The 22941-nt window shown below is 57.4% G+C and overlaps 1 protein-coding gene across 8 annotated transcripts; it reads right to left on the bottom strand.

Annotated features, from left to right (window-relative positions):
* Positions 1-782: 782 nt before the first annotated feature.
* Positions 783-22526, bottom strand: GPRC5C (G protein-coupled receptor class C group 5 member C). 8 transcript variants are annotated; one of them, XM_041725658.1, is made up of 5 exons: positions 22377-22526; positions 8732-9814; positions 6117-6211; positions 3868-4017; positions 783-2219 (listed from the first exon to the last, which is right to left on the bottom strand). In XM_041725658.1, exons 2-5 carry the CDS (start codon positions 9780-9782, stop codon positions 2187-2189), a joined length of 1329 nt encoding a protein of 442 aa, XP_041581592.1. In that variant the 5' UTR covers positions 9783-9814; positions 22377-22526; the 3' UTR covers positions 783-2186. The 8 variants fall into 8 exon arrangements, with proteins under 8 accessions (XP_041581592.1, XP_041581595.1, XP_041581594.1 ...); XM_041725661.1 differs by lacking the exon at positions 22377-22526 and adding an exon at positions 19668-19865; XM_041725660.1 differs by lacking the exon at positions 22377-22526 and adding an exon at positions 17219-17548.
* Positions 22527-22941: the final 415 nt, after the last annotated feature.

The following is a 22941-nucleotide window of genomic DNA, read 5'->3' as shown; positions in this document are numbered from 1 at the left end:
GCCTGCTTCTCCCTCTGCCTGTGTCTCTGCCTCTGTCTCTCATGAATAAATAAATAAAATCTTTAAAATATATATATATCTATGTGTGTGTGTGTGTGTGTGTGTGTGTGTGTGTTAGGGACACCTAGGTGGCTCAGTGGTTGAGCGCATCTGCCTTGGCTCAGGGCGTGATCCTGGGGTTCTGGGATGGAGTCCCACGTTGGGATCCCTGCAGGGGGCCTGCTTCTCCCTCTGCCTATGTCTCTGGCTCTCTCCCTCTCTTTCTCTCATGAATAAATAAATAAAAATCTTTTTAAAATATATGTATTAAATCCTAGAAAAATTCTCAGTGAACACATGGGGATTCTGTGATAGTCATTCCTCTGAAACAGGATAAGGCCCTTTAATTCTGAGCAGTTAGGGTCCAAACCACTCTGCTCCGAGCTGAGTGGCTTGACAGAGTGGGCGTGAAATGTATCGGTGTCATTCTGATTTTCCCTGCAACAGGTTCTGCTCTCTGGTTTTCTTCCATTCCAAGCTCGTTTGTGATATAGCTGGACCCCTTGGGGGAAAGCATCTCTCTGCTGAAAAACACACCTGTCTCCTCCTCTTGGCCAAGGACTAGAGGGAGCTGGGCCACTGGGCATCCCTGAGCCAGGCGGGCCTGGAGCTTTCAGGAGCCCATCCTTCCCAAGCCAACACTCAGATCCCCAGAGGACTCAAGACTAGGAACAAACCCACATTCACTGCAGGCTGCTCTTCGTGGCCGCCTGGCAGGGCCAGGACTCACATGAGACTATTGCTTCGAAAAAAGCAAGACAGTGCCTTTATTATTCACTGTAAGGGATCTTGGGGCCACTAACCTAGATCAAGAAAAGTCTGAGGTGCACAGAGCTCCCTCTTCCCCTCCATCAGAGGGAAGTAATACTCCGTTCATGGAGCTGTGATCGGGCAATAGTGGTGATGGGGGGCGTTTAGGGGGGCTGTCACAGGCAGCTGTGTGGCCCTACTCTCTGTAGGGCATGTTAGCCCAATTTAGCTCTGGGAAGATACTCCAGTAACAAAGGCACAGGCTGCTGGGGGCAGGAGGGTGGCACTGGAGAGCTGCGGGTCGACGGAGGGCAGGGTCAGGCCGGGGTCTTGTTCTCTCTCCCACCCTGGGCATCCAGAGGGGACTCTGCGCTGAGCACGGAGCTCCAGGGGCATGCCTGGGGAGGCCCCTCTGGACCAGCCAGCTCTGTCTGGCCCCCAAGTGCAAGACAAAACCGGGAGACAATGATGCTATAGAGATCTCATTCCTGTTAGTCCGGAGCTGGGCACATCTCTGTCCTTAGTGCCACCATCATCGGGTCCTAAGGATAACCTCCACTTCCCCGGGTGGCTGTCAGGACCCTTTGGAGCATGCCATGGGAGAGGACAGTGCCGGCACGCTTGGGGTGCCCGAGGTGAGGCAGAAATCTGTGCACCTGCCCGGCAGGCAATGGCACGAGTCGCAGTTCTGTGAGCAGCTGAGCCCCCAGCCCGTGTGATCCAGGACTCTCAGCTGGCCCCTGAGATGCAGCCCCAAGCCCCACCTTGTGTCTCGATGGGCTCCAGTTCGTTGCAGGTGGGGAAGGCATGGGGCCATGGCGTGCGGGGGCACGTGAGGGAAGCACCAAAGGGGCTCAGATCTGGCACCCACGGGCCACGAAGAGAAGCAGTGTCTGCCTAGGCCTCGGGCTGAGCTGTCACAGCCCGGGGGCCTTCCTCGGTCCAGGTGGTGGCAGGAGGCCCTGATGAGAAAGCCCACTTCTGCCAGGGCTTGGCTCCAAACACCCAGGTGCAGGCGGGACAAGCTGATGCTGGACACCAGGACAGCCAGGAAGGCCCGTGGTGGGAAGACGGGGCATCTGAGGATGGCCATCTGGAGAACCACAGCATGGGGACGCACGGGCTGACTGGGGGCAGGGCGCCGAGGGGGACGGAGGCGGGCTGGCCAGTTCTGTAGATCCTCGTGGCCTCGTCACTTGGGGTTCAGGAGAGGCCGGGAGGGGCAGCAAAGGGAATGGCCTAGGGCCCCAGCCCCACACCTCCGGGCATCTCAGGCCCCCCCGCTCAGTCCTCGGCTTCAGGTTGGTGGCCTCCGGTCCCTCCCAGCTCCAATGACAAGGACGGGAAAGGTGCTGGGCCCTGCCCAGCCCGGACCTCAGGATGCCAGGAGAGGGCTTCTACCATCTTGTTTTATTTTGCGGGGACTGAGCCTAAAGTAACCAGAAAGAACAAGCGTCAACGGGGACCCTACTGCTTGGGGCCTTTTACTAAAAACAGTGTCCGAGTCCCAGCGGGGCTGGTGCAATCTGACATCGAAGGGAAACTCTGGGAGAAGTTTGTTTTTCTTCCGGCAACCTTTCTCTCCCTTCCAACAGAGACATTTTTCTCCCCCCTACGACCGGTGTCAGAAAATAGCTTCTGACTCGTTGCGGAGAAACATTCCCAAGCTCGGGAGGGGCGGGCTTGGCAGCCCCTTTGCGAAGCCCGGGGCCGGTGTCCAAGGGTCAGAGCGCTGCTGCTCATCCAGGCCCAGGCGCCGGGCCGGGTCCCAGGGTGGGCCTCGGAGGACAGGGCTCAAGAAAACCGGGCGGTCTTGGTGTGGCCGCCTCTGGGGCCGCTGGGGCCTCTCTGGGTCAGGGTGCTTCCCTGTGCCAGGGGCCGGGAGGGGGACACCGCTACCCCGCCTCTAAGGCCACATCCAACCCTAAAATGGCACGATTCTGGGATTCTGACTCTGGATAGAGGACAGAATGCTGTCCTGTCCACCTTTTGGCAGCCACGAGGTGTAAAAGGAGCTGATGTGGAAAGGCTTTGTTTACCATCAGGGCCTGAGCCAATGGACATGTTAATAACTGCCCAGGAATGAAGCCGACCGGAACGGGCCGACCCTTTCCACCTTTGGAAACCCACTTTGTAAACAGGTGCCGGCGCTCTCTGAGCCGTGCACTTCCACCCATGCAAGCACAGCACGACCTCATAGCACAGGCCGGTGGTTCTCCACCGTGTCCCCTGAAGGACCCGAATGGCCATCCTCCCCCAAGGGGGGCTGAAGCTGGTCTACACCCCCACTCCCACCCCGGCAGAGCCACCTGATGGTGGGCCTGCCCTGGCCTCACACGCATGGCCAGTGGAGGGAGTCCCGGAGGAAAGCTGCCTCATCTCAGATAAACCCAGATGCTGGCCTAGACCCTGGACAGGAGCTGGGCCCGAAAGGTCACTCCAGTCACACACGACATGATACCCAGGCTCAGCTGAAGACACCTTCCCTGTAGGCAGGTGTCAGCCACTCAATTGCACGGGAAGAAAAAGGCGCAGTGGCTTTCACGTGAGCCGGTTTGGGGGGGAGAGAGGAACCACCCACGGCCCACGGAGGAGGAGGCTCATCAGTGGCCCAGAGCCCAGGTCAGAAACGACATTCCCAAAGGAAGGGCTCGTAAAGCAAAAACGTGTTTATTAGGCACCCTTGTTCCTCACAGAGGAGCAAGACCCAGGACAGACGCGCCTGAGCAATCTCTCGAGGCTGCAGGAATCCCTCGGAAGACTCCAGAAAGTGTTGGCACTGACCGGCCATCACCCAAGAAGAACACTATCTGGCTGGAGTACAAAGCCGGGACTGGCTCCTGGACTCCACAAACACTAAGGAATGGGTGAGGGGGCCCCCGGGGACACCCACCCAGACACTGGCAGCCAGGGTTGGCCTTCCGGCTCTGAGGCAGTTTTCCAGAGCCACTGAGGGGCCGGGAGCCGTAGGAGAGCAGTGGGCTCCTCACCCAGGCCACGTCCCCAGCGCCCTCCCCAAAATCTGCCCGCCTCCTCCTGGCCGCCGACTCAGTCCCACACGTAGGGGTTTCTAAAGACCTGGGAGCTCTTGCCGTCTCTCGGTGGCGTGGCTGCCTGGTGGCTCTGGGCCGCATACATGTCTTCGGCCCTCAGGGTGGAGTTGGCACTGCCCATCACCTGGCTGTTGGCGGTGGCTCGTGGGAGGATGACGTCGTAAGCTCCTTCGGACTGGAAGGAAGGACAGGAGGTCTCACAGCCAGGTTCCGCCAGGGCGGACGCACAAACACTCTGCTTCCTGCAGGGCTGCGCCTGCCAGCTCCCCCTTCCCTGCCCCCCTCACCCCCCAGCAGGGCCCCAGCAGTGGCCTGGGATGGGTGACTCCACCTCTGGAAGCAGAGGAGCTGGCCTGACCTCGAGCCCCCTCCCTCACCCCGCAGAGTGCCAGGCCTCTGGGCATGGGAAGAAGCTTCTGGTCACCTCGGATGGCCCTGGGGCTTCCCTATTTTCGGAAGGATCCTCTTCTTAAGCCCCCTCCCTCCTGCTCCCAATTCCTGAGGGAAATCCTGGGGCCCAGTGGACAGTGAAGCACAGTGAATTCTACTACCTGCCTGCTGATGCTCCCAGGCTCCCTTCGCCCCAGACTCCTCCCCGAGTCCTCAAATGGCAACAGGACACCCAGGGGCATCAGAGCTGTGGGTCTGCCTGGGTGAGGACAGCTTGGCCTGCCCACATTTCTTATCTCAAAGCCTGGGTCGGCTCGTCAGATGTGGAGACCTAAAGCCCAAATTCTCTGCCCGGAACCTGGCTAGAGCTGCAGCGCCCTCCTCCCGTGTGGGGCAGACACGGCTGTGAGGTGAGGAGGGTCCAGAGGCACCTGGAGGGCAGGTGAACTTCTGGCCTCATCGGCCTTATCCCTAACCCCTGGCACTCCAGGGCCCCAAGACACCTTCCATCTAATCAGACCCAGGTGGTCCTCCCACTGGTTTGCAGTTCCCCCAGCTCGCCAGCCCCTAGAAGCTCCTGGAACATCTGGGCGAGTGGGGCTTAAACCTGGGTGTGCATCAGAATCACCTGGGCACTGGGTTCAGCCCCAGCTGCAGCCACACCTAGTCAGGCTCCACCCAGTGGTGGCTCAGTAAATGTTTACCTGGGGTGGGGAGGAAGGGAGCCCCCATCTGTAGTCTTTGCTGATCTCTGGGGTGGTTACTCCCATCCTGGGAGACTCTGGCAGATTCCGTGTTAGATGATACCACTGGAGAGATGCTAACCAGCAGCCCCATCCCACCACTGGCCTTACACAAATTGCATTTTCAGCAAGTTCCCAGGTGATGGTAATGTTGGGGGGTTTGGGGACCACGTCTGGATCCTTCCCCCCCTCCCCCTGCCCAGTCCGCAGGACTCTATGTGCTTAGGAATGAGGGGTGGCAAGGGTGGGACAGCTCCTGGAGGAAGGATCCTGGGGTGGGGGGTGGGGTCCACAGCCTGAGTGACTGTGACCAGGAGACTCTGCTCCTGTCCTTCAGAGAGACTCCTTGCCCCTCCCAGCGCCTAGCTGTAGGTTCAGCTTAGGGGCTGGAGCTGGAAGTTTCAAATATTCACTGTACCCTGCCCTCCAACCCCCGGGGGGGGGGGGGCGGTGCTCACGGCAGGGAGAGGGGGTGAGAACACCACCCTGCCAGGGAGAGGGGGTGAGAACACCACCCTGCCGACCTCCTTCGTTTCCTGTTCCCAGAGTCCTGCCAAGGCAGGTCACTGACCTCTCCCCCCAGCGACTGCCAGCCCGGGAGGAGGAACATATATGGAGCGAGTGAGAATCTAACCCACTGTCTTCCTGTTCCCAACCCCCCACTGGCTAATGGAGCATCTGGTTTCCAGAACCCAGGGGAGGCGTGAGGTCGAGAACTGAGAGCTGCCGCCTGCCTGTGCGGGGAGGGGAGCCAAGGCCCTCCTGGGACGGCTGTGGTTGAGGAATAAGTACTTACCCAGACCTGCTTTTTGGTCCTCTGTGCCTTTGGGGTGCACCAAAGAATGACACCCCCCCACCTGGCTGAAACCTTGCTTTGTCCCTCCCTAAGCTCCTGCGGGTAAAGCTGGCATCTCCCACCAGCATTGTGTGATGCCCCATGACCCAGGGCAGGTCCCCCTGTAGTGCAGCTGAAGGCGACGTATATATCGGCTCCAGGAAGCCGAGGGGCTCTGTTCCCGAGGCTGCCACAGCAGACAGAGAAGCCTGCCTCCTCCCTACCACCTCCACCCCAGCCTGCACCAGCCCACTCGGGCTGGGCTCCGTGGCCCCGGCAGGGTCAGACATGTGGGACCCGACTCACCGGGCCTTTGTGCATCAGGGCCATCTCGGTGGGCTGGTACACGCTGGTCAGCAGCTGCCCGTTGTACCCACTGTATGGTGACACCGGTCTCTTAGCTGCAAAGAAACGCAGGTGCGGTGTGGGGGCTGGGCTCTCAGGCAAGGCTCCCAGGGGGCACGGGCAGGGAAGAGGGGGCTCGTCCGCCCTGGGAGTACATCTAACCCAGTGAGGAAGCCTGGCCAGGGGTGGCCAACCTGGGGGTGAGGCTGCAGGTGTGGGGGCCCCTGCAGAGACCAGAGTGCCTTTGTCAGGAGTCAAGGAGAGCACGATGCTGCCTGCCTTCCGCTCTGGCTTTCCTGCAGTGTGAGGACCCCCCCCCACCCTTTCAGCAAAGAAAAATGCTCCTGTCAGCAACCTTCACATCCCCATCCGCCCTCGGGGGCCAGAGGCCAAGAGGGGCACATGGGCCTTCGGCGGCCTTCCTAGATGGCCAGGCTCCAGCTCTGGCCTTTCCCACTGCAGGCCAGCTGCCAGGCGATAGGGGAAGCAGGGAGAGCCCCCACAGCCTGAGACTCCTCATGTTGTCCCAGGGCACAGCTGGCTGCTGATCCTCCAGGACCCCAAAACCCAGAGCCCCACCAGGAGGACTGAAGGTACATCCTGTCCTGTGGCACCCTGGCAAGTTTCCAGAACTATTTTCAGCTCCGGGAATACCTCCCCACTCCATGCCTTTGGGTATGCAGTCGTCCAGATTTGCTTCTATCCTTTGCTGGGGTTCCCAGGGAATCTGGGGAAAGCTGGCAAGCAATCCCTAGGGGCCCGAGACCAGGCTGTGCCGTAAGGGTGGCAGGTGGGTGTGTGTCTCCTGCAGGCTGATGGCCCGCAGCTCTGAGGGACCACGGCTAGGGCTGGCTTCCTAAGTGCTGGGCCCACTCGATTGATTTTTCCATTTAGATTTAAAAAAAAAAAAAAAAAAAGGAAAGAAAAAAACCCTCATAGCCCAGAAGTGTTTGCCTTGAGAGGACAAAGGCTGAGGACTCTGCGGGCCTCATGGCCAGGCTCAGGGCGAGAGCAGGTGTGCGTGCACAAGCCCCGCCCCCACTCTGGGGTCCCACTCTGTATGTGGATCGGGGGCCACCCCGCTGGGCAGATCAGGGCTCGGGTGCCAGGCAGGATGAGGGTCACTCCTTTCTTCAAAACAGAGATGGTGGGGATCTCAGTTTGTAGAGGAGTTCTGATTCTGGAAGTTCCCCGGTCTCTGACTCAGACTTCTGGCAGGGACCCCAGAGCTGGAGACCCACAGTCAAGCAGTTCAAGTCTTAAGTCCCCAAACATCTTGATCAGCCCAGTCTGGGGTTGGGGTCAGGGGTCTGTCCCAGTCCTTCTGACCTCCAGTTCCCAGTCATGTTAGCTAAAGGGGCCTGTAGCCAGCTGGCTGAGGACAGTGCGCCACAGGACACATCAGGAAAGGCACAGCATGTGGCACACAGTAGGTGCTCAATAAATGCCAGTGGTCCTTACAATCAACAAATGCCAGAGAAATATTCTTCCTTTTGGAAGCTGGGAGCTCAACTGGCCAAATGTCCCAGAGAAGCATCCCCCACCTCCCCCACCTGCTTCTCAAACTTCTCCCCACGGGGGCTTGGCACAGGCTGCAGAAACTTCACCCATTCCGGCCTCTTCCATTTCTAGGACGCCCTCAGCCTGACCCCTCCGAGGCTGCAGGGCTGGCTGGTGCCTAGTGCTGGGCTCCAACAGGAAAGCCCCATCCCATTAACAACGAGCCAGGATAGGAGCTTGGGGGCAAGCCAGCTGGATAGTGGGTGCTGCTTAGATCAGGATGTGGCACAGCGCTTTTCTTAAAAAGAACAAAATCGGGGCGCCTGGGCGGCTTAGTTGGTTAAGCGTCCAACTCTCGATTTTGGCCCAGGTCACCATCTCGGGTCGTGAGATGGAGCCCTGTGTGGGGCTCCACGCTCAGCAGGGAGTCTGCTTCTCTCTCTCCCTTTCTCCTGCCCCTCCCCTAGCTTGTACGTGTGCTCTCGGGTGCACGCTCTCTCTAAAACACATAAATAAATCTTTAAAAAAAGAACAAAATCTTAACTGAGAAGACTTTTAAAGGAAACGAAGACTATGAATATGTGCATAATAGAAAAACAAGTCCTGGAAGGGTAGTTGTAATAATAGTAAAGTGACAGTAACCCACACAGCTAATAGCTAATACTTCTAGAGTACTTTCCAAGTGCCAGGCACAGGCATTGGCATAATCTTCACAAGAACCCTATTTAACAGGGACCATCCTCATTCCCATTTTGCAGATGAGGAAACGGAGGCACGTGGAGGTAAACGATGGGTCAGAGGCGGCACAGAACAGGAAAGAACAGGGTAAACTGGGAAGACAGCTGGGGAGGAATTGTACCTGTGGTGTTTGAAATTTTATAGTGAAAATACATTTGTGAACCACAGGAGTATAGAGAAAAAAAATATTTTTAAATGGACTTTAGGGACTTCAAGGCAGAAACCTAGTGATAATTCGAGAACCTTCCATTTTGCTCGGGAGACCAGCGCCCCAGTCCTGTCCTGCCGTCAAGGATGTGGAGTGACAGGGGAAGCGGGGAGGGTGCCCCTTCACCTACCTGAGGCTGGCTCATCCATGGAAAATGCCTTGTTCTCCACAAACATGCTCTGGCCCTTCTGCTCTTTCAGGATGGTCTCGTAGCCTACGCCCCGGGTGGGGTACATGTCCCCCTGGTAGCTTTGCTCTGGGCTGGCCTTGGTCACCTGGGAGACCTCAGGGATGACATAGAAGAGCACAAAGGCCCAGGCATTGGCAGCGAGGGCAATGGCCAGCGTGGGGTCATCCCAGGTGGGGCTGTTGCGCTGCTTGTTGCCGTACGTGTACATGACAATCCACACCACCCATATGGCAATGGAGGTGGCCGTGGTGAGCAGCACGAAGGCCCCGTGCTTCCGCCAGCGCTTGAAGCGGCCACACACGACGGGCCAGGCCCCCGTGAAGGCGCACAGCAGCAGCAGCATGACGTAGATGAGTGCCATGACAAAGTCCATGTTGGCGATGGCGCAGGGGGAGGCTGTGACCCAGGTGGCACTGCCATTGCCCAGAGGGTCACCCTCGCCACCGCCCCGGACCAGCGTAATGATCAGCCACTCCGTGTTGATGATCACCTCCACAAGGGTGAGCAGCAGAGCCACGGTGAAGATCACCCAGCCCCGGGGCCCGTGGTTCTTCCGGGCCAGGAAGTTGAGGGCAAAGACATGCGCCACCAGGCAGGAGAAGCAGATGGCGAACAGGACTCCGAAGAGGAACCGCCGGGAGGCACAGGTGGAGAAGTTGGGCTTCACCACGCAGGCGAACACGAGGCAGAAGAGGCCCAGGGTCCCCAGCAGGAAGAACACCTGGGTCCCCAGGACGCTCCGCTTTTTGGTGTCCTGCACAAAGGGGAGGCTGGCCACAAGGATGATGGTGAGGACGAAAGTGGTGACAACTCCCGCCCCGGCCACTGCCTCCAAGATGATGCCCCAAGCCCCAGAACGGTCACACAGGTTGTAGTAGAGGGGGTTGAGGTCCGGGCTGCAGCCAGGTGGCACATGGTTCTGGGCCTGGGCCCCTGAGAATAGGAAGAGAGGCAGCCCCAGGCACGTCAGCAAGGCTTTGGGGATGGCCATCCTGGCTCCCAGGCCAGGCTCCAGCTGGGTCCCTAGAGAGGGAGAGAGAGAGAGAGAGAGAGAAAGAGAGAGACCGAGAGAAAAGGCAAAATCAGTCCTCCAAGGCCAGACGCTGACACACCAGTCACTTGCTTTCCCCTAGCCTGATTCAAGGCAGACAGCGCAAGCTGATCACGAGACTGTCCCCCTGGGCTTCAGAACCCTCTTGACACAGAAGTCCCGGGAGGCATATCAACTGATCAGGGAAGCATGTGAGATGAAGCCCATTGGTCATCTCTGTCCCCAGTCATGGAAAAGGAAGCATCTGTCACTGAATTTTTACGTTTCTCTCTCCCCAACCATAACCGGCATCTGAATATCCCCCCCGAGCTCTTGCAGTTTGAGCTGGGCGTGAAAGGGCTTGGGAGCAAGTCAAAACCAAGCTTATCATCCATTTAGCACTTTCTCTCTGCCCTGAGAGTCTCAGAGTTCAGCAGGCCGTCCACCGTGCCCTTCAACTCCGCCCCGGCGATGCCCACGTCCATGGCCAATCAGCCATCCACTCATTCACACAACAGGCACGTCAGGAGCACCCGTGACAGGCATGACCTGCATCTGGAAAAAATGAAGAGACCAGTCCTCTTGGATTCCTACACCACCTCCCTTTGCCCACTCCCCACCCCCACCCCCCCAGCCCAGCTCTCCTCTCCTCTTCAGAATCCAAACTTCTTTGTCTAGCTCAGTTGCTGGAGTCAAGGATAAAATAATGTCTCAGCTAGGGAGTTAATGACTTCATGCAAAAATCCTCCTATGAGGCATTAACATTTTAAAAGCAAGAATGGGGAAGGGTAATGCAAACCCCAAAGGAACTCATCTGTCACAGAAGTCTTTAAGGCATTGTAGCTAAAAGGCACAAAAGAGATCTTTCATTCACGCCAGAAAGGTACCCTACGTACTACTCATTTGACCAGTCCCGATGGGCGGCTCTACCAAGTGCTATAGATGAGCGGCAAAGACACGGAACCCCTGCTCTCGACACCAGCTGGACTGTCCCAGTGCGAAGTGGAGGTAAAGAGTCTGGGAGGTGAGACTTCAGATTTACTTGGAGAACAGAGAATCTCAATGTTCTAAACAGCCAGGTTCAAAAATACTACGAAATCCAAGCACGTACATAGAACCACCCTTATGTTGAACTAATTAGTTCTAACTGCCTCTTCCTCCTCTCTCACTTCTTGGGTCTCCAGAACTCTCCAGAAAGATGGCAACCAAGCTTTCCAGGCTGACAGTGACCACTAGTGGCTTGCAGGGGAATGGCATGATCCAACTCTTCCCGCCTTCCCTTCCTCCTTTGGGGGAGGTGATGCTTAGTCTACCCCCTTAAGTTTTCACCATTCCTAGTTTCCTAATTTCTAACACGTGAACAAAAGCCCTAAGTCTGTCAAGGGAAACTCCATAACTGATAAGTGGAAGAGTCCCTACTACTGGATCAAGAGAAAAAAAAAATCAAAGATTAAGTGAAGCTGACATAATAAAAGTCATCAATTTGGGGGATCCCTGGGTGGCTCAGTGGTTTAGCGCCTGCCTTCAGCCCAGGGCGTGATCCTGGAGACCCGGGATTGAGTCCCACATCGGGCTTCCTGCATGGAGCCGGCATCTCCCTCTGCCTGTGTCTGTGTGTATGTGTGTGTGTGTGTGTGTGTGTGTGTGTCATGAATAAATAAATAAAATCTTTAAAAAAAAAAAGGTCATCAATTTTCAAAGTCCTAGGTGCGCCTTGAAAATATCATAGGTATCTCACCTTCTCAGCTACTTCATTTTCCAGTTAGGCTTGCTTTTCCCCCCAAATACTACCTATCATTAACTCTTAATAAATGAACATCTTTATTATTTTCCAAACTAACTGCATGGTCGGAGCTCAGTTTCTCTGGACTTCTAAGGCAAAAGCACGGTTTCCCCTGCTTGGAGATTTAAATAAGCTTTTGTCGGGGACTTTGTGTAATCGTAAATCAATAAAGCATAAACTGTATTTACAAGTGCTGGAAAGAAAGAAGAAGGGTGGAGGATTAATGGGCAAGGAGGAACATCGAACCACTCCAGGGAGAGAGGTCATTTGCAAGATTATATGCTATGGGTTCCTAAGCATTCAACCCCAGCTGGGGCGTTTGGGGCTCAGAACAAAGCGGCCAGAATTTGTGGTAAAGTTGGAGAGGTAGAAGTAAGCCCTGCCTGAGAAAGGCCACCCTGATTGAGCCCCCAGGTATCTGCACATCTTCAAGCACTTCACCCTCTCCTCGCTCTGGGGGCCAGTTTAAAACAGGCAATTATTCCAAATCAGAAAATATTTAATGTGCATCTGGGGGGACAAAGGCCAGTAGTTCTCAGAGCTCTTAGAGATACAGGATGGACAAATATAGCCTCTGACTTGGTTGTTTGTTGTTTTCTCCCTGACATGGTTTTTATTATTTTTTAAAAGATTTTATTTACTGTTTATTTAGAGAGAAAGAGTACAAGTAGGGGGAGCAGCAGACAGGAGAGGGAGAAGCAGGCTCCCCACTGAGCAGGGAGCCAGATTGTGGGGCTGAATCCCAGGACCCCTGGATCATGACGTGAACCGAAAGGAGCCACTTAACCGACTGCACCACCCAGGTGCCTCTGGGTTTTAAAATCTAGTACAAGGGGCGCCTGGGTGGCTCAGTCCATTAAGCATCTGTGTTGGGCTTAGGCCATGATCCTGGGGTACTGGGATCAAGCCCCACGCCTCAGGCTCCCTGCTTGGTGGGGAACCTACTTCTCAATCTCCCTCTGCTGCTCCCCCTTGCTTGTGCTATCAAATAAATAAAATATTTAAAAATAAATAAATAAAATCCAGTACGAGAAATACGGTAGGTCTGTGAGAAAATGATTAAGTGCCACCCAACAGAATTTGCCTCTGGGGGAGGGAAAGGTGCTACAAGAACACAGAGGAGGAAGCTCTTCCAGCTGAGGGGGTCAGAAAGACAGAATGGAGGAGACCTTTCAAGGGCATTTTATTCAGTTCTTAGCCCACCTTCATGTATGAACGGAGTCTGTAAGGGGAGACAGACTAGAAATGCTACAGGGCATTATTCTAAAGGCAATGGGGAGCCGCTGCAAGCTTTTTTTTTTTTTTTTTTTGTACAAAGATGGCATAACCAGGGTTGTGGTTTAAGATCTGAATCTGGCAAAAAGCACCGGCAATTGATTAGTTGAGGACACATTCACCCGTTTAAAGATCGAGGCCAAAGGTAAAGCCAGAATGGCCAGATCTGAGAGATCCTTTCCCAAATAAAATCTAAGGACTGCTTGGAGGTGGGAGAAAAGGACACCAAAGCTTAGGCTACAAGTTTAAATCTGATAACAACCATGTCATTAAGGAAAAAAAAAAAAAAAGAAAGAAAGAAACACCAAAAAACCCCCAAACCAAGCCAGGTCCCATTTAGCTCTGTCACCTACTCTTCTGATCCCATCTTGCTCTTAGAAGAACACACCTTTACCAGCAACCTGGCAAGCTCTCTGCCCCACCAATGTGGGGAACTTCCAAGGAAGGAAAGAGGAACCTCTTCCCGCCCCTCCTCCCCGCCCAGGTACCAAGCTGCTCAGCTGCCCTAAAACTTACCAGCCCCGGATGAAACAAGTCATTCCCACCCAGAAAGGATCCACGTCTCTGTTCCCAGGAAAATGCAAGGGTGAGTATGGACACAGAATTACACCAACTCAGGCCTAGGGCAGTGATCCGTGGAGGCCAGCAGATTTAGAGTAGGGAGCTCAGAAGAGTTGTGCTGGTTCTTTGACCTCCAGGAGTGCAGATTCAGCCAGTCAACACATGCCACCTTCTACACGGTGGAGAAGGGGAAAAGCTCTGCAAGGAGACGGACCCAGCTCCGCCTAAGAGACTCTCCCTCCCGTGAGTCCCTAAAGCCTAGACTTCCTGGCTGTCTCTGAGCCTTGATGGTTAAAATTCCGTGCATGTGTCTCCCCCACCAGGCTGGAAGGTCTGTGAGGGTAGTGAACAAGATGAAGACGGGGTTTATCTTAGCATCCCTGCAGCATCTAGTGCGGTGTCTTGAACAGAGGAAGCATTTAAAAAGCATTCGCTGAACAGACTCAGTGCCTGCTTCTCCCCTGCCTTCTTCAGTGTGGAGTCACATCTCCTGCGTCAGGGTTCTCAGTGGGACCAAGGAGGGGAGTGGGAGGGGGACCTCCTCCTGCCCCATGAATTTCTCCTACATCGCCGCTGCAGCACAGCCCAGTCTCTCGGATTATTTCCTGGACAAAGGGGCCCTTTTGCTTCACCTCCTTGGAATCAGTCATACAAATATTTTTAATCACCTCTGAAATCAGCCTCTCCCCAGCTCAGCCACTCAGCCCCCAGCTCTGGTCTGAGTCAGCCCAATCCAGTTCCAGAATCCCCTTCCTCCCAGTTTCCCTCTCCAGGGGGGGAAGCAGAGAGGCCTCAGCATAGTGGGGTGGGTTCAGAGGCCCAGCTGGCACTGACTGGCTGGATCAGAGGCAGTCAGGCCCTCTCCCCTTTCCAGAATAAGCCCCTCCTCACCCCCCCACCGTTCACACCAGAACCTGAGAAGCCCTAGGGCATAAGAGACCATCCTGAAGAGGGCACTAAGAGCTTCTAAGCACCGCCCTGGTCTAGAGCTCCCAGGCTCAAGGATATGAGTAGGATATAGACACACAGCCTGCAGTTACACTGAAGGGTGCCATGACCTCTGACAGCCCCCTCTCAAAAGCACCTAAGCTCACCCCAGGAAACCACAGAGCATCCTCCTTTCTCCCCGCTCCTCATCTGCCAGCACTCAGCAGCCTATCAGGAGAGATGGATGGACCCACCAGCAGCCCTCCCACCTCCTCTCCAGGTCCTCCATCCCACCCCGCCTTTCTGGAGTCCTGTACTTAGGCCCTATCAACTTACCCCTGTCCAGTGGTCTCTGGTGACTAAACTCACCAATAAGAGGGGTTGGAGATGCGCACTTAGGAGGTACCTCCACCCCAGGTTGGGAAGCGAGGGGCTTCTGGGAACCTCAGCCTAGACTTCCACATCAAGTGGGCATTTGGGCCAAAATTTCCCGAGCATTCCGAAACGGGGAAGCCTTCAAGGGTCTGCTCTGGAATGCCACTCTGGAATGCGCTCCACACCACAACCGCCCCCCTCCCCCACATACACATAGGAAGACACAAGGTGGGAACCTCCAAGAGCACAAAATCCTATTTTTTTTTGCTGCTTTCTGCTCCCCGTGGATCAAGATCGTGGAGCTTTCAAACGATTGGCTTTTCGGGGGGGGGGGGGTGTAACAGTGCGCGGCGGGCGTCAGGATGGAGGGGCGCTACCCAACCCCTGCGGCTGCAAAGGGCCCTAGAAAAGCCCTGGAGGGAGGAGCGGGCAGTGGAGTAGGGATCTAGAAGCCAAGCTGCCGTAAGAAGGGGCTCTTGGATGGTCTGATTCCAAACTTCCTATAGGAAGATTCTGAGAATTTCCCTCCTCGTTCCTCGGGTCTGCACCGGCCTCCCCATCCACCGGCACCGGAGAGGAGGCCGGCCCACCCGTGGGGGCCCCGACTGTGGGGTTGAGGACAGCGCCGGGCTCCCCCCACCCCCACCGCGCCGGGTCCCCAGGCCACTCGGGTTTGCAAAGTTTCCGCGCCCGAGCGGAGTTGGCGCGGCGTCCTCCGCCCTGGGGCTCCTGCCCTGGCGCACGGCCGGCCGGCCCGACCGGGCTCTTCCGGGCGGCGGAGGGGAGGGCGGGGCGGGAAGCAGCAGCCCTTACCTGGGACGGCCACCTCCAGCCCCAGGCGGGGCGCGGGCGCGGGCGCGGGCGCGGGGAGGGGGCTCGGCGGAGGGCGCGGAGCCAGGCGCGGCCCGGGCCCGGGGTGGCGGGGCCTGCCTCTCCCGGGAACCTGGGCCGGGCTGGCGCTGGCCTCTCTCTCCGCGCTCTCGGCTCCCTGCTCGGGGCGAGTGGGCCGGCGCCTGCATCACCGTGACATCACCTCCATTCAGGCGCTTATCGGGCGGCCGCCGCGCTCCAGGTATGTGCAATCCGTTTGCACAGCAACAAAGCGCGCGCGGCCCTCCCCCCGCCGCCGACTCACCTCCAGGCTCCGGCGAGGCGCACTTCCCGGCCGGGGAGGGAGCTCGGAGTTTCTGGCGGAGCTGGCCCGAGTGTGGTTGCTGTTTACCGCCACGCCCCCGCACACGGGCGCGCGCACTCACGCGCACTCACTTTCAGGATTCGCCTTTCCCTCGGGAGAGCGGTTTGGGGTGCAGCCCAGCGCGCTCCCTCGCCCCGCATGTCCCAGCGCTCACACGCGGACACGCGTGGGGCCCACCGCGGTGCGTCTCAGCTGGCCTCGGCCACCTCCGCCCCGGCTCCCCCGTGGGGCACACACGCCGGGCACAGGTCGCTGCTCCAGGCTGAAGCGAGGCGCACACTCGGCACCGAGTGCGTCTTTGTCACGCCTCCTGCGCCCCCTCCCCTCCCCGAGCGTGCACACGTGGACACACCACACACCGACAGTCCGCCTCCTCCACGAGCGGCCTGGCCCCCGGCACCTGGGTCACCAAACGTGCACGGTGCGCGGGGGAGGGGGGGCGCTGCGAGCGCGCCTGCCGCGGTGGGCCCGGCCGGGATCCACTCCGGATCGCGAGCAAACGGCGCCCCGGGCCCGACTTGCCTGCGCCTGGATTTCCCGCGACCGCCCCAGCACCGTCCAGCTGAGCGCGCTCCCCTCCCGGCGTCCCGGTTCCCTGCTCCGACTCGTCCTAATTAGCCGTCACGGTCATGTTCCCCGCGGTCCCCTGCGCTCCGGGACGCCCCGGCCCCGACTCCGAGCCCGGCCCTCCGGCCGCCCGCGGACTCTTCCACGAGTTCGGGGACCCTCCCCGCTCCGCGCCCCACCCCACCCCCCACTCCCTGCCCCGGGGTCGATCAGCCGGCTGCCCCCCTCTCCCCTCCGGCCCCGGGAATCTGCAGAGAGGGAACCACCGAACTGGGCGAGGGGATCCAGTCTGGGACGTCCCCAGCCCAGTAAACAAGAGATTTTTTCCGGCCGCCTTCCCCTGGGGCTGCGCGCTCCGCGGGAGGTGGGCTGCGCGGCCCGGGGGCGCCCGGAGGGGCCTAGTTAGCTTGCACGCGAGGCCCGGAGGGGCCGCGGCGCACCGGGAAGGGAGAGGCTGTTGGGCCTGGCCGGGGCCCAGGGGACGCGGAGGGAGGGCAGGGCGCCGGGTCTCCGGGGTGCTGGTTCTTGTGACGCCGAGTTGCCTGGGGGATCGCCAGCAGCGCGCGGTCGGAGCCAGCCAGAGTCGGGGCGGGCGGAGGGGCGTGTTTGCACAGCCCCGAGGGCCCCCGGGGTGGGGGCGGGGAGGGGAGGCAGCTGGTCCCGGGATGGGGGGGGGCAGGTTGGGGGGAGGGCGCGGGCAGAGGGGAGGGGTACCTCCGGGGCTGCTGGTGCGCCTCGGTCTACGACAGGCAGGAGTCAGACTCAATGAATCACCGGGAGCTGGAGGAGCGATCAACCTCAGGCCTGCCCCTCCCCTCGCGCACCGGCTCCCCGGGCTCCGGGAGAGAGTGTTTGCTTAGCGGCCCCGGGCTGGCGGCGGGGCCCGGGGTTTTCTAGAACCTGCCTCCCTCCCTGTGCCTGGCCCTCGCTTGCAGGTCTCGCAAGTGCGGTGATCACGGAACTGTTTCCGTTCTTTTTTAAGTATAAAGAGGAAGAGCGCGTTCTGGTGCCCAGTTGCGCGATCCTCTCCGTCTCGCTCCCCTAACGCCCTGCACCCCCGCCCCAGCCTCCCGGACCCTCGCGGCGGGCTGTGCAGGCCCGTCCCGCGCTCAGAAGCCAAGCCCTAAGTGAGCCGGTAAGTCCCTGTGGCCTCCGGCTGTAGCTCTCATTAACCAGACACGTATTGCTGAAATCGGTTTGCTGAAAGAGCTGCCCATTAGCATAAGTGAAAAGGCGATTCCGAGAGCCACGGATAGGGCCAGGGGAAGCGGGGCCCGGATGGGAGTTGTGGACCCAGCCCATCTTCTCAGTTTGCTTTCAAGCTTCTGGAACTCCAGCAGGTGCAGAGGACTCTCCCGAGAGGCAAGCTTTCCCCCCCACCAGTCAGTCTCTGCCCAGGCAGGGGTCAAGTTGAGGTTTCCAGCGCCCGGCCACCCGCTGGGAGCTGGGGAAGAGGCCCTCCAGCCCTGAGCGGGCAGCACCCCTGGAAATGTAGGGCAGGTTTCTGAAAAGGGTTTGCTGAGTCCCTTTTCACGGTGCCTGTCTCACTCTGGAACAGGATCTGCCTTTGAAACAAAGCAAGGCCCTTGGGGCAGATGACCCAGGGTTTTCAGCCTCCACCATGCCTGGTGCCCTTCCTTGGGCAAAGCCTGGCTGGGTGAGGGGTGGTGGGACTGGAGGTCCGGATCCCGGATCTTGAGAACGCCCCCACCAGCCCCCACGAGCCAGCCTGCATTGGATAGAAGGGAAGTTCTGTGAGAGGTGTGTTGTCTTTCAAGACTCCAGGTATGGGGCGTCTGTGTCCCCAGATGCCATTCACTCAGTTTAATGACCCATAGGCATTTAAGCCTTTATGAACTCGTGTTTTCACCAAAAATGAACACTTTGTGAAGTCACCCCATATGGATACTGCCCACCCACCCTTCAGAGAGATCCTGGATTGATGGATTGTGGGGGAGTGCCTGGCTCCCTCTTTCCCCTTATATGGTGCTTGAGTCCCTGCTGGGCCATGGAAACTACTTTGATCCATCTCAACCTTCCTTCTCAGAGCTGCCAGAGGCTAAGGGACTGACAAGGCCCAGGGGTCAGAAGCAGCTCTGCCACCTGCCAGCTGGGTGACCTAAACAAGTCTCTGCATCCGCCTGGGCTCTGCTTTCCTCTACTGTAAAATGGGCGTGATAAACCCACCTGGACATTTCACCCTAACATCCAGATGAATCTGATTCTAGAATGTTCCTCGCACAAGCCTGCCCCTCACAGGTGCCCAGGGGTCAGCCTCTCCTCTCCTATCGCATCCCCTGTGAGCCTCAGTCCTGTCAAAATTCAAGTCCCATCTACTCTTGCAGAAGCTGCTTCTCTGATCTTCTTTCAAATTCTATTTTATGGTTTTCAGAATAGCCTTATCATGCCATGCTCTGGGCCTTCGCCTCTACTGTTCCTTCTTCTTCCACATCCTGTCCCTCCCATCCCCCCTTCTCTGACCAAAATTTTTACAGAATCACTGTTGCCTCAAAACTCAGCTCCAATGACCCTCTGTGAAGCTTTCCTCACCTTCCCCAGAAAGAACCATGGCAGTTGCTTCTTTACCCACAGCTTTTTCTCTTTTCCAAAATTTTATTTATTAGAGAGAGAAAGAGAGAGAGCGAGCACAAGCAGGGAGAGTAGCAGGCAGAGGGAGAGGGAGAAGCAGTCTCTCCGCTGAGCAGGGAGCCCGATGCAGGGCTTGATCCCATGACCCTGAGATCATGACTTAAGCCAAAGGCAGATGCTTAACCAGCTGAGCCACCCAGGCGCCCCCCACCCACAGCTTTTTATGCATTCGTTCACTTATCATTACCCTAGTATATCTTCATCAAGCCTGATGACTGTCATCTCCCCAGTTAGACTGTGCCCTCAAGAGGGGGACATGTCTCATTTTGTGGCCCCAGGCATCTGGCACAGAGCCTGTCCATTGTTCTATGGTCAGGACAGTAGCAGTAAGAGTAGTGATACAGCCCCTGGAGTCTGCTGCAGATTTTCCCCTGGTAACAGGGGCCCTGCCAACAGCTAGCACCTACCCTGCCCACCACACCAGCCCGGCCCACTGCACCAGGCCTTCCTGGGGAGCAGGCAAGCCCCAGTGCCTTCTGGAGAAGTCTACTGCCCCAGGCCAACAACGCCTTACCTTCAGAGTCTGGGCAGGGGGCCTTGGCCACCTGGCTTGGGGCACAGGGGTGAGGAGGCTAGAGGTCAGTTTTGCTCCCTAGAGGGACTTCCTTTTGCATGGGTAGCAAGAGTCGGGGATTACAGTTGCAGCTGATGGACTCCTTCTCTCAGGAGCTATTTCCTTCTCCGGGGAGTGGGAGGCCTGAGCCTGGCCCCTGGGGGGCAGCGGGAGTTGAATGCCCTTGGTCTGGTGGCCTGGCCCCAGTGAAGTGAGAACAGCCCCTCCCTGAGCTGAGGGTGGAGGCCCTTGGCTCCCTGACAGGTAGGTGCCTGGAATCTTGTGCCAGGCAGCTGGGTGCCCCACAACTGGCTGGTAAACAGATTTTGCATTTGATTTTTCCTTGCTCCCAGGCTCCATATTAACTCGTTACTGCCCAGCCTATGGTGTCTGGCTAAGTCTTCTTTTCTCTTAGGTTTGTATGCCTGACCCTTGGAGTAGTAGGTACCCCCTGGTTTTTATAGTAGGAAGCCAGGGGCCTGGGAGCAGGCAAGTTAAACACTAATTCACCACAACTGGCTGCCCATGGGTGATCCCCCTGGAAATGTACCCGGAAGTGGGCCTTGGGCAGAGCCTGCTGGAATGTCACCTGATGCCAAGCCCACCCACAGTGGCCACAGGTCTGCTGCTCCCCATCCCCCCTCCCTGTCCATGGCTCAGTGGCCACTAACCAACTGCCTGTGGAGGAGAGAACTGGATTTTCTGAGCTGTCCAGGTCTGGAGAATGTCCATCAACAGACAGTGGATCTAGGAACCAGGGTCAAAGCAAAGGGTCTGAGGGGTCAGGCCCCTCGGCCCACGAACGCCTTTCCAAAAACAAAAAAGAAACGTGTACACAGTACTGCACTTAGTACCCCTCACCTTCAGGAGGGGCCTCACCCCTATCTGAGAACTTCTCAGGGACGGGATACCTGTTACCTCACTCCAGCAGCTGCAATGCCCCAGACTTATTACCTCCGTTACAGTCTACTCCCACTCCCCAACACCTCCAGTCACCCTGCAAACCCCCGTCCACTGGGGGACATTCCCTGACTTCACGCTGGTGCTCTGCTGACACCCTCACCAGCTCCCACTGCCTTGAATTGAAAGACGAAGCTTGCTTGCCCAGCATTCCAGGCCTCTGCAACCTGCTCTCAACCCCGGGTGCCAGCCTCATCCCCCTCCTCTTCCCCACAGGAAATGGAAATGGCCACTCCAGCCCGAGAGGTCGAGAGGTCGGCTCCCAGTCTGGCCACTGGACTTGCCTTCCTGTGGCTGTACTCATGCTGTATCCCCCACTCTTCATTTGGGAAGCCCCCTTTGGGCCTCTCTCAACCAGTCCTCTTTTAAAGACCTGTGCTCCAGCCAGAATTTTGGCTAGTGACCCCACCCTAGAGTCGTCCTCCCTCTGCTCCCAGAGCAAGCTCCCCTTCTAAGGCGAATTTGCTAGCCTAGCACTGTTCTGCATCGTTAATTATGAGGCTTGGTGGGGATCAGATTCTGATTTCATGTCTAGCCTTCCCTGCAGTCCCTAGGAGAGCGCTTTATAAACACAATTTTAAAAAAGCAATAAAGGGGCGCCCGGGTAGTTGAGCGTCTGCCTCAGCTCAGGTCATGATCCTGGGATCCTGGGATCAAGTCCCGCATCAGGCTCCCCATGGAGAGCCTGCTTCTCCCTCTGCCTGGGTCTCTGCCTCTCTCTCTGGTGTCTCTCATGAATAAATAAATAAAATCTGTTTTTTAAAAAAGGCAATAAATACCAGTGGAATAGTGGGCTGACTGGCCAGGAGCTGAGAGACGCCGCCTTCTCAAAGGGTAAGGGCAGGCCCAGGGTCTAGCCTTGGCCTTGCTGCCGTCAGGAACCCACCACTCAGATCAGGCTCCCAGAATTCCAGGCCAGGAAGTTAAGAGAAATGCCAGCTAGTCTGATAACGCAACACTCCTAATAGCTTGCCTCTGTGTCGCACTGTGCAACTTTCAAGTGTCTTTGATATTTGATCCTTGCAACCTTACAAGTTCAAGAAAGCAGCTATTACCTCCATTTCGTAGATTGAGAAACTGAGGTTCATAGAGGCCAAGCGGAGTGCTACGGATTAAAGCCTGTTTCAACTCCGTGCCACACTGCAAAACGCTTTTCTCATCTCTCATACAGCTCTTACCTTTTCTGCCTTAACTAATGTACGTGTCTTATGTCCCCAACCAGGGGGGTGAGCTCTTAGAAGGAAAGATGTGTCTTTCCGATCTACCTTTGTCCTCTCGATGCCTTGCCCATAGTAGGACCTCGATAAGTATTTGTGACGGAGTAAATAGATGAAGGACCTGCACAGGCCCACATAAGAGAAGGACGGACATTGGCAACGGAGCACCTAGTGTGGAGCCGACACCCTGCCTTGTCCCCACGATCCCTTTGCTTCAGAAGCCAGCCTCATGGCAGTGCTGTCTACACTAAACAGTCCCCTGGCCTAGGCCAGGGCCACGTGTCTCCCTCTCCAACCCCTTCTTCCTTCTCCGACTCTGTTCTCCGGGTGGCCACTAGCCCTACAGTCACTCACGTCCCCTCTGCACACACTGCCACCTGCCCCTCCAGCCACGACACAATTCTGAGCAGCATCCCCCCCACCAGGATTTGAGGGCACCCTCGCTCGAACTCAGCCGGGGGTGTCCCAGGAGGGCCAGGCTCGCCGCACTCACCAGGGATGGCGCTCCACCCGCAGGGCAGGACCAGCCAGCTGGCTCCTGGGCCCCGTCTGTCCCAGCTGTTCCCCTCTTGCTGCCTGCTCGGGGCTTGACTCTCTCCCTTGCCGGAAGCCCAGCTGCGGCGGCCGAGGCTGCCGGGAACCTGGCCGGGCTATTCTGGGAGCGGGCTGGAGCTCCGGGCTGCCTGGCAGCAGCTGAAATTTCAACCCCTTTGGTTTCCACACTGTTCTTCTCCTCCCCGCTGATGAGAAGACGGAGTTTGGTCATTATGCAAAGTTCAGAACCACGGATGGCGCATTTGAGGGTCTTAATAGCGGCTGTGGTTATGCTAAAGTGGGCCCTGGCCATAAACCACGTACCCTGCAGCCGCTGATGCAACGGCCTGCCCGCTCCCTGCGGTCGCCCAGGCTTAGCCATGCTCCTCTGTCCCCATGCCCACCCTGCCCCTTAACCCCTCCAGACAAAGCCGATGGTGGAATTCCTCGGAGACCCTCTTCTCTTCCTTTTCTTTCTTTCCTTCTTCCTTCTTCTTTTTAAAATTAAGACTGCAGGATTTGAT

The sequence above is a fragment of the Vulpes lagopus genome, chromosome 12, assembly GCF_018345385.1.
Source record: "Vulpes lagopus strain Blue_001 chromosome 12, ASM1834538v1, whole genome shotgun sequence".
NCBI classification, from domain to species: domain Eukaryota; kingdom Metazoa; phylum Chordata; class Mammalia; order Carnivora; family Canidae; genus Vulpes; species Vulpes lagopus.
The sequence above is the reverse complement of the archived record's forward strand: the minus strand, read 5'-3'. Positions and strand labels throughout refer to the sequence as shown.